This window comes from Aplidium turbinatum, chromosome 11 (genome assembly GCF_918807975.1).
Source record: "Aplidium turbinatum chromosome 11, kaAplTurb1.1, whole genome shotgun sequence".
Taxonomy (NCBI): Eukaryota; Metazoa; Chordata; class Ascidiacea; order Aplousobranchia; family Polyclinidae; genus Aplidium; species Aplidium turbinatum.
In genome coordinates, this window is record NC_137482.1 from 12,976,019 (window position 1) to 12,987,198 (window position 11,180).

At 36.6% G+C, this 11,180-nt stretch overlaps 2 protein-coding genes across 2 annotated transcripts; both read right to left on the reverse strand.

Moving 5' to 3' along the window:
- Window positions 1-4: 4 nt before the first annotated feature.
- LOC145779480 (glutathione S-transferase C-terminal domain-containing protein-like) lies at window positions 5-7,398 on the reverse strand. Its single transcript, XM_082591082.1, has 7 exons — window positions 6,611-7,398; window positions 6,299-6,446; window positions 5,889-6,005; window positions 4,429-4,583; window positions 2,795-2,947; window positions 2,265-2,368; window positions 5-1,847 (listed from the first exon to the last, which is right to left on the reverse strand). The coding sequence occupies exons 1-7, from the start codon at window positions 7,312-7,314 to the stop codon at window positions 1,645-1,647; spliced, it is 1,584 nt and encodes a 527-aa protein (XP_082447208.1). The 5' UTR covers window positions 7,315-7,398; the 3' UTR covers window positions 5-1,644.
- Window positions 7,399-7,688: 290 nt separating this feature from the next.
- LOC145779375 (deoxyribose-phosphate aldolase-like) lies at window positions 7,689-10,712 on the reverse strand. Its single transcript, XM_082590951.1, has 2 exons — window positions 10,426-10,712; window positions 7,689-9,833 (listed from the first exon to the last, which is right to left on the reverse strand). The coding sequence occupies exons 1-2, from the start codon at window positions 10,697-10,699 to the stop codon at window positions 9,127-9,129; spliced, it is 981 nt and encodes a 326-aa protein (XP_082447077.1). The 5' UTR covers window positions 10,700-10,712; the 3' UTR covers window positions 7,689-9,126.
- Window positions 10,713-11,180: the final 468 nt, after the last annotated feature.

Here is an 11,180-nt window from a genome sequence, read left to right on the forward strand (position 1 = left end):
GAATTTGAAGTTTATTGCCAATCAAGTCCCAATTAAATTTAGGCTTTATTCACATAAAGGCAAGTGATGACGACAAACAGTCAGGTCGAGGAAATAATTGTTGCCGTTCAAATCGGTAAAACAACCAGTCAGTTTTATTTACAGAAGCGTAGAGCTATTGACCTACTTGGCCCTTTTAATGAAAGTTTTGAAATATTGCGGCCAGTTTAGCGCGTCAACACACATATGCCTTGCAAGCAGGAATTCTAAAAGATTCAACGCTCACAGATTTTATTTTCTAGCACGATATTTCAACAGTCAGCATTCGATGACAACTAACACTGAATCAATGCATTAACCAAGTATTTATCCATTCGATGGAAACTTCTTGACTCGTGTACTAGTTGAAGCAACATTGCGTAACTGAAGAGGACGAATGAATTGACCTTTCAACACGGGAATGAATAGACTGAGATTCAGCAAAAACGTTGTGAGAAAAAAACAAGACATTGTAAAGAGTGCACTGTGCAGTTGATACCAAAAAGACCATGAATAACTCAAGTCATCATTTCAACCATTTCACATATATCCGAACATCGGTCATGTAAAAAGCGTTAAATTTTACAAAAACGACATAAAAACATATACAGTAGAACTCGGTTAATCCGGATTCGATTTGACCGGCGATTCCATCCGGATTAGGCGAAGATCCGGATTAACCGATGACGGTTCTATCAAGCCTGACGCTACCTAGATAGAAGGGTATCGGTAAAAATCACCGAAATTGAATGCATTAGTGTGGTCATCTGCCAGTTCCGAGACGCGCGATCACCACATTAGCGATAGAGTTCTTTTGAAATGCAGTATGCATGTAAAATGAATGTATTTGTAGACTCTGCGTCTAACGCAAGAACACACTAGCAAAAGTTATATCTTCAGACATGCGTGTCGGAATAATCTGTAGTCACTCAAAACTTTTGAAAACAGTTACGGAAAACGAGTTTCTATGGAAAACTTACAAAAAATCACGGTCAAACAAAGTCTTCTATTGGAAAAACGTCACCGACATTACGACCGAAAATTCCTTCGACATCTTTTCAAGTTACAGTACGAGTTTGGGCATTTGCGCACTAATTTTGCGTTAGTAGGGAATACTGTTCAAGAACGGAAGAAATCCGCAATAATTTATTGCGTCACATTAACGGAACAATAGATAAGAAATTTCTCGCAATGAGCCACGTTACGTTTTAGCATAAAATGGCAAAACTGTGGGGCAAATCCGGATAAAGCGATAGAGAAAGCGCAACTTTTGTCCGGAATAGGCGAAGATCCGGATAATCCGAAGCTGTTTCTCAAGAAAAAGATTACAAATCATTTGTACTTCCAGTTTTATCCGGATTAACCGAGTTCTACTGTATCTGCAGATGATGGTAGCAGCCTCTGCCCGCATGAAATCATACAACCATTGGTGACGAAGTAATGACGGTTACTGAAGAGGACCATTCAAGTTGAAGAGCCTTTTAATGAAAAGAAACTGCAAAAACCATGCTGTCCTTCACGATTCACTATTTAACTACACAAAGGCATTGTCTTCAACCAGAAAACTAAAATGAAATCGTGCTCACAGTCTAAACCACGTAAAATCATAAAAAAGTCCCATATTTCCTAAGTTGTGTGAGGTATTAGACATTCATTTGTTGTTAATAAAATAGCGTTCAGATTCTTTACTCGTTCAGGCGCAACTCCAATAATTAGATTATTCTTCGGTGAACAAGTGTGTGGTTGCAAGGTGTACAACGAGCTATCATATCCCTTCTCTTCAGCAGACATAGTTCGATCTTTGTCGATGAGGCCCATACAATGCTTTCCTGTGCAGATAAATGACATCACTTAAATAGGTATACAGTATAATCTTTACGATAGAATTATCTCCATACGTTACTTTACAGTCATGATTACGAAAAACAAACTATTAAAATATTCTATTGATGGGATTGGAATTATGGAAATCTTCCTTCTAGAATTTAGAAAGCCTTTGTTGGAAGCTTAGACCAGGTGGTAACCAGAATGTAAAACATTTTGTAATGCTGCAAAATAGTAAGATGTACTGCTTTTTATTATCAGATATAAGATGACGTGATCATAAGTCTTCATGCGCCTTTAATTTCGTGAAGACAACAAAAATTTTCCTAACTAGTTGAGCTCGAATTTTTAGCAAACGTACGAAGACGACAAGGTTGCAAGACACAGTCGCGCATCATAGCTGTCCGCGTCTCTGCACCAACCTTGCTGTGGTTTTTCACCGTCAAAATCCCAAGATGTCTGATCGCCCCCGTGACCTAGCAACACAAACTCTTCATACGAGATAGGCAGTTGTCTGAAGAAAGTGCTGCAACGAAATAATGCGAAATTTGAATTCACAAAAATTGATTACAAGGTAAGCGATGACGTAAATTGACTTGCAAAATGAGTAAAATTATAAAAATAGCGTCAATATAAGGAAACATGTTCATTGAGATCGGCATAAACCTGGCTATATAGTAGAGATTCTTAACTGTGGCCAATGTACTGTCATAGGTAATATACGCTTTCCCAGACAGCAAATTAACCGTTTTTTTACATTGATTCAACGTCTGCAGATTTTTAAGTTGCAATGTAAAAACGGTTGATTTACTATCTGGGTTGAGCTTGACAAAAGTAAAATAAAAAATATAGGAGTGAAAAGCAATCTCATACCACGGTATGCGTAAATTTGTTGCACGATTTTCTGGTAGAAAATATTCAACTGAATAAATGTCCAAGACGACTCCATTACCTCTGTGGATAGTGAATGGAATCTGTGTCCTGTATCTTTCCGTAGCAACACGGACTGATCACAAACGAAGAACTTTCTCTCAAGCACTTTTGTAAAACCATATCTGTTGCAACGCCACATGCATGAAGTGCCACGCCTACGTCAAAGCGACCTCTGGAAATGAAAACAAAGTCATAAGCATAGGCGCCGACTTTTTAAAAAACCTTGGGGGGGCAAGAAAAGTGATGACGTCATAACCATAACGCTATTTTACTCAATTAAAATAATCTTTGCTTAAGCTTAGTGTCTTGTTTATATTGACACCTCAGTCGCAAACCGAATTTATTAGAACCGCTACTTGAAACGATTAGTTTTACGCATGCAGTACGCCTAGTAAAAAATTTGATAATTGTTAGCTCATAATTGGAACCAGTCTATGATTGGAACAGTTGGAAAACAAGCCGATTCATTTCCTTTTCATGCGAGTGAATAACAACGATCAAGACAGTGAAGTTATCATAATAAAACGCAAAAAATCATGATCTCAAGCAGAGTGAAAACCCGCTATCAGTTTTAGCCTATTAACCTTGTTTTGCTAATTACCTATTTTCAAAGCGCTAACAACGGCGAAGTGTTTTCTGTTTTTATCGAAAGTCTTTATAGTCTTTTATCGAATACCGTATATACTCGAGTATAGGTTTCGCAAGTGATTTTCACCTCAAAAAGACAAGTTCAACTTAACACGAGACAAGCTGTTGTCTCCAGTTCGGCAGTTTTCAAAATGAACGCATTTTGCTGCGGCAAAATCATTGCCGACGTAGATTACGGATTGTGTAATGGCGTCGGCCTAAGTAAAAGTTTTGAATACGTTTATTTGCAATGATTCAATCTTAATTTTCAAATTTAATGATTTCTTGTCAATTCTAAACTTTATGCACACGTTGAGCAATATGCAAAGCTCACGAGACAAAACAGCGAAAAGAGCTGTTTTAGGAGATCAATTTTTTTATTTTTGCGTGTGGGATATAATTGTTCTTATTATGTAACATGCCATGATCGATGAAGTCGATGTCAAACCTTAGCGACCGCACAAAACAACGATGCCAGGTTAGCTAGGTGATAATAGCGGTAAGAGACGTCGTTAATGCAGGCAATATCTGCGACCAAGACCAACAGTGCCTTTTCTTTTATCGGTACGGTATTCAATTTAATTCTCACACATTGCGAACAAAACAATGCGTTCTGTTGAATCATAATTGATCTCACAGCGGGAAGACCTCGTTAAAAATAGCGCGTCTAATTTAGCTGGTTTACTTAATAATGCCGTGAATAGTTACGTGACTATTCCAGCAGCGTAAGTTACTCTACCATCTACTTTGAAATTTCGATACCGTACGAGAAAGCCATGTGATCAGCTGCTGTTTTGCGGGCAAGAGCACCGTAGGCTATTTTTCGCTTTCGGCATTTTTTAAGTCCGTTTAAATGATCTAAATCTCTTTCGCGAAGTGTTTTATCTTTAAAACACCACTTTTAATAACCATTTTTGTTGCCCCTCAACCATAAATTCACGGGGGGCGCCACCCCCCGGAAGTCGGCGCGTATGGTCATAAGAGTAGTGCGTGTTACGAACTTTCTACAACAGTGATGCAGCCTACCTGTAGTTTTCCAAGTTGCACTGATAAACAATTATATTTGTCAATCCTAGAGATTGAATTCTGGAACGAGCCCGGTCCAATGATTCTTCTTTGTTATCCAAAACAACAATGCGACATTTTGGAAGCAAGTGGGCAAGCACAATTCCCACGTGACCCTGTAAATCAATCGCGCTTTTTAAAAATGATGCGCATGACAGTGACAGTCATATGGGTTAGGAAAGAAAGTTAATCATACACTGTGAACTGCCGCTTAGAGGATCAGACGTGGCATTTTCCGATGATTTTTGACAACGCCATTTTTGCAACTTACGTGTCATCACTAACATAGTTAAGAACTTGGAAAATACAATAGAATGCTACCTTCAACTAGGTCATACTTTCATGACAAATTCATTCATTTTAATGCTTAAAGTGTTAGTCTGCCAAATCTCCAATGATATGGTGATGACAAAGTGAAGCCGCTTGCAGCAACTATAGATTTTAGATCATAGGGATGCTAAACTACATCGGCTTTTGGCTTATTTGCAACACGGAAAAGGGTCGCCTTTTTCCGATTTACAAAGTATTGGACTTTTTATGGCCCGTTTCGGTGAGTCCGATCCCTTAACGGGGGATTTTTTCAATTTTTTTTTTTAAATTATCGGGTACCGTAGCCTAATTATCATTGCCGTTTTAGGGTTAGGGGTTAGAAGTTAGGAACTCACCGAATCGGACTCACCGAATAGTAGCAGACCCAATATAATGAGTTAGTGAAGTTAGTTTTTTTGGATTTTTTGAAAGCAATCTTGTAGCGAGGCGTACAAATTGTCAATTAACCCTTCTAATGTGGCCGGAAACAGCGGTGCTGCGCGTCCGGCGATGTAATGTCCCTAACAACAACACTCGGTGTCAAAACCGGACAGCAGAAACTGTTCTGCTTTGCATTAGTACCGTGTTGTAGTCTTGTTTACCTTGAAACATAATGAATATTTTATTGTTTTTAAAGCGAAGATTTGATATATCACAGTGATCGTGCAGTTAAAATGAAAAACGGTAAGCCTTGCTGCAGATAAAATAATAAATATTAACGTTTCTGTCAGTGGTTCGACTTGAAAAATATATTGTTTCAAATGACTTTGCAACAAACAGTATGGTATATACATAAACTATTTCATAACAAAAAATTCAATTAAAAAATAAAATAGGCTCGTTAGGTGTAAATTTTACACGATAGTGTAAATTTTACACGCATTTACACTGTAAAACAAGCTAAACTATCACACGACGTTTCAAGTAATCCAATTTAATCTGCAAACAAGGCCAAGACTTCCCTGCTCATCGTTATGATCAAAGCTGCACCAGTAAACCCTTCTTCAAGTTCTGTGTGTCGATTGTGCTGGTTACTAAATGGTTAAAATTAATCACTAACTGTGTACACAAGGAGTTATTCACACACGAGCCTACTCCAAATTTTAACTTACTCCTCCTGCGCAGAAGTCAACCACCACATCACCATCTCTACACATCGACTTTACAGCATGGAACAAGTTTTCAATTTGATGGCATTTTCTGAATGCTCTTTTTGTAGAAAGCTCTCCCTATACGGAAAAAATTCAATAGGTCAATAAATGATAGAAATGAGATGATTGTGGCACATACCATTGGTTCTCAACAAATTATTTCGAGTTACTTTTTATCAACTAATGTAATTGTCACATTAATTTACTCAGTCGCTCGTAAACGAGGTCCCCGAATAAATTTCAACAAGTACAAAAACTGTACATTCATATGTTTACATTTGAACATCTTTATGGCAATACTTATGAATCGTATGGGAAAAATTCTCAAAGAGTCCATAAAATATAGTTTTTGCAAAGAAACCGTGGCATACCTTAGCTGGATGAACATCTGAAGGTAAACCGGTCCATGGTAAGCCAATCATGCGAGAATGGAATTGTTTGAAAGTTGTTGAAACTAATGGATCAAGTTTGTTCAATATACCAGGCAGGTCACGTCGTAGGGTTTTGTCCAGCTCTTTCCTATAAAAAGACACTGTATTTCAATACTTGATAGTTTCTACGCCAGATATGACAAACTTTTTAAACCGCACAAACCTTAGTATGAGCTGTGGGGAAATAGCCTACATTACAAATGAGAAATTGATCCCTTACTGAAGACATGAACAAATTACCAACGTTAGTACTTTTTTAAATGTTTGTATGATTCCGATTCTTTTTCTTTTCCAAGTTTCAATACCTCTTGTTTTCCATTTTGACCGATGTCTTCAGATGAATCGAACAATTTTTTTGTACTGACCCAAACCACATTGCACAACTCGGCAGCTTGAAGCACCCTTGGCATGTTTTGCATTCTATGGTACCATAGCAATGTAAGTGGGATAATGGCTCTCAGTATATGTAATCTTTTCTCATGAAACACAAGATAAGCATGGACAAAGGGTAATAATGCCAAATCTGACAACGTCATTTCAACTCCTTCAGCAAAAACATGTTCAAGTGGTGGTAAATCGTTTGTTCTCACGACAACCTTTTTCTTCATTTTAGTTCTGGTCAGCTTTGCAACTTTTTCTTCAGGTTGAAATTCTGTGTCAGCTGTAAAAGTAGCCTCTGTCAGCTTTTTCAAAACTACTCTTTGTCTTTTATCTTTGTTGTGTATTGTGATCGGCTGTTCCAGAAGTGCTTCGTATTGCTGTATTGCTTCGGGAAGTTCGTCAGTGATACAAGCATTGGAATTGCATAACCAGTTATCAATTACTGCTGGCCCAACCACTTCACAAAGTCTTGTGCGAGAACTTATTTCGCTTGCTGCTTTCAAGCAGAATTTTTTGTGACCCAGTAGACGAACAAGTTGCGTGTCAGAATTTATACCTTGTTCTTTAATTAACATTCGTAAAATGTGGCACAGCCCAGATATAACCAGGTGTTTGTCTTTTGATAAAATTACAGGTAAATTACAACTTAGAACTTCTTGTGGAACGTCTTCTTTGCGAGCAGTGAAAATATGTTTAAAACATTGTTGCGGTACTTTTAAACCGTGTGCTGGTTGAAAGTCGCCAACATAATCACTTTGTTCTTGAACCAAACATACTTGCACATCTAACGCTCCACAGAAAGCGCTTAGTAAGCAAGCACACTGAGTTGCGTTGCAAAAGCAGGTTCCGTGGATAGTTTGCTTGAAGCTTCCATCAAGGAACAAAGTAAACAATTCTGTATTCTCTAAACATTTTCTTGTCATTGCAAACTATTCTATGATTAGTGAGATCTGAAATGGAATCAATAATAATTAGAAGCAATGTCACATAAACAAACTTAAAATTAATTTCACTGATGAATCAATGCAGCAAGATTAAATGAACGCACAAGTAACATCACATGAAAATACGGCATCAGCATCGGAAATAATTAGTGATAACGAAGTTTTATTTACAAGAAGGAACTATTCCTATTAAATTGCATTCATCATCTGTTTTTCCAAAGTTAAAATCTTATGCAAGAATTTAATCTCTCTACATTTTATATTCATTAAAATATGTTCTGATGTGGTAGATACGAGACTCTAAGACAATCTGTTTAAAAAAAATTCAAAAATCAATTCATATGTTCAACAGATTTATGGCAGAATCAACGTACACAGAATCAATAAACACAATTATACCATCAAACATAGCAAGTGACAAAGCTTTTCATTATTTGGCACATGATCTACAGTATATATCTCAAAAAAACATTACTGAACCACGCATTGAAACAATAGATTAATTAGCATTTTTTCCTAAATTAGAATATGACTCTTGAAATGTACTTTGGGCATAATATATTATATACAAATCAAACCATCAGGTTAAGCTAACTCAAACAAACTAGCAGTCATGCGTTTTTGACAAGAAGTGATCTCACAGGAAAAATAGATTTTACTTTCTTAGTAATCTTAACGTTCACACCAGAAGCATGCTTTCTTGATGAGGAATACTTATCACTGCGTTGAAGAATGTCACCAATTGCAGGTTTAATCTTGAATTGAGGAAAAAATAGTCTCATTAAATTTTGAATGAAAGCCACAGCTTTCTTACAGCGCATGAACAATAAATTATTGGCTGTAATTGAGTTCATCACACTACGACTAACAATTATTGCTCAAGTATATATGGTGTTAGAAACGGCAACAAAACTTTTACCATTCTACCAGCAGTAAAACAACATAAAGAGTTGGTAATCTAACAGTAACACTGTCATCCTTGTATTGATTTAAATTTCATAGCGGGCAAATTCAAAAACTAGCTGTTGATCAAAATAACTATTTGATAAAGTTCAGGTACAGGTAGTTCAATGGTAAAGACAGAGCAACAACTTCAAGTGTAAGCTGCCTTAAACCAATTTTTTTTATTAACTCAAACATTTTACTTCTAACATACAGGTATATTATATTCTTGAAGTCTTACAAGAAAGTAAGGATACATCACCATCTAGGATGCCATGAAATATAAACTATGGCAAGTTGCAATTTGGATACTTTTCTTGAGTCCATTATTTGGAAAGCTTTCGAAATGCGTAAACGAGAAACATAGCAGTTAACATAATCAAGCCACACTACAGAACTTTAAGGGGTTAAATGTTTGAAAATCTTGTCATTGAAAAAGTAATAACAATTACAGTGATTATTATAATGATAGGAGATTTTTTTAAAGCATTTCCAAATTTGTTATGCCATTGGAAGCTGGTGAGCAGCAGCATAACGCCCGGTTACATGATGGTACAGCTGTCTTTCAATGTCCGTTAGCAATGATGATGCACCAATGCGAAATAAGTCGTTTTTCAACCAATCATCACCTAGCTCTTCTTTCATTAAAGCAAGCCAAGTGCACGCATCCTTTGCTGTTCGAATTCCTCCTGCAGGTTTAAATCCAACCTTGTAGCCAGTTTTGTTGTAATAATCTCGAATTGCTCGCACCATGACAAGCCCAACAGGCAAAATAGCATTTACACCCTCCTTTCCAGTTGACGTTTTGATAAAGTTAGACCCTGCCATCATTGCAACCAAGCTAGCTTTGTAGACATTGGTCAACGTTCCCAGCTCACCAGTGCCAAGAATGGTCTTCATATGAACTTGCTCCCCACATGCTATTTTGCAAGCCTTCACTTCATCATATATTTCTTTCCAGTCACCATGCAGTGCTTTTGTCCTAGATATAACTATATCAATTTCTGTGGCTCCCATTTCAACAGCTTTCGTTATTTCCTCAAGGCGAGTTTCCAACGGAGTTTGACCGGATGGAAATCCAGTTGCTACTGATGCGACTGGAATGTAGCATGATCCAGCATCTTCCAAGCACTCCACTGCATCTTTTACCCTGGCAGAGTAAACACAAACAGCACCGACAGTGATTTGAGCGTCGCTCATTCCCATTGCTGAAACATAACATTCTTAAGTTAGTATAAACAAGTCATTTATAAAATTCCACGAAGTTTTGCAAGACAACTGTTTCAATGGTCAACACACAAATTCGATTATACAAAATAAATGATTTTCAAAATATATATTATATTATAAAAAATATGAAAAAATTGTCACAACCTAACCTTATTTTACATTATCATATAAATTATATAAACATTGTTCAATTACTGTCATAAATTTTCAAATATTCAGAAGTGTGGTTTTCATGATCAGATTATTATCGTTGTAAAAAACTTTGCATTCAATTTCAAACAAAAATTGGGCTGGTATCAATTCATTATCCCGTCTGAGCAATGGAACTCAAAAACCGATTTTGCAAAAGTGCGATCCAAAAGTGGGGTGCATGTAAATATTATGTTATTGTGGATAGTGTTATAAGTATCTGTTATTCTGTATCACTTGGCATGAAAGGATCAAGGAACAAAAAATACTTTAACCAGTAAAATAGAAAACAAAAGTGACACATTATACTATTTAGTTGTAATCAGATAGAACCAATGATAGAACGCAAATGAATTTTTAAAAATATAAAAGAAAATGTACCTTCTAATAAATCTTCTCTTATTGGGTGCTTTGCCTTGTAACATAATCTTTGCACATTGCTGTATGTGTCATCACCAGACAAAGTAGTGAGATCCAAACATGTAACAGCTCGAAGTAACCAAGCTGCTTGCCATGCTTTTTTGACAGTTCGTTTTGTTGGAAGAGTAGCCGCTCTTCGATTGACAGCAGGAAGATTAATAGCGATACGTTGGACCCATTCCAAATCTAATTCTATTCCAGGATTATTCATATTTTGAGATATATTAAAGTGCATAGGCTTACACTAAATTTTCTACATAAAAATAGTTAGTAGGTAGAGAAATATTGCCAACATAAATTACAAGTAGGCATGGTATCAGGAAAGTTATCAAATTTTGTTATTATGTAGCCAAGTACATGATAATTTACACATGTCCCAAAAATAGGGGAAAGCTATAGCACTTTCAGTGGAGGGACTATTCACTGCAAACAGGGGTGGCTTATAATGAATAGGCTAGTGACCGATTTGCCTTTAGAATGCATTGGAAAAAAGTGTTGCTGGGAGTGATTACATTTCAACAACGACTGACGGTTTAGTAGATAAGATATAAACCTGAAACTTTTCAGGTGTATAAAGCAAGACATACATACTCTTTCCATTTGCGTTAATTTTGTATTTTTATTGTAAAAATCAAATTGCTGAGAATCGGTACAACTTGGTGAAGTTTTAGTCAGCACTACATGAAGCTAGCGCTTTATTTGGTAGGGTCTGCAGA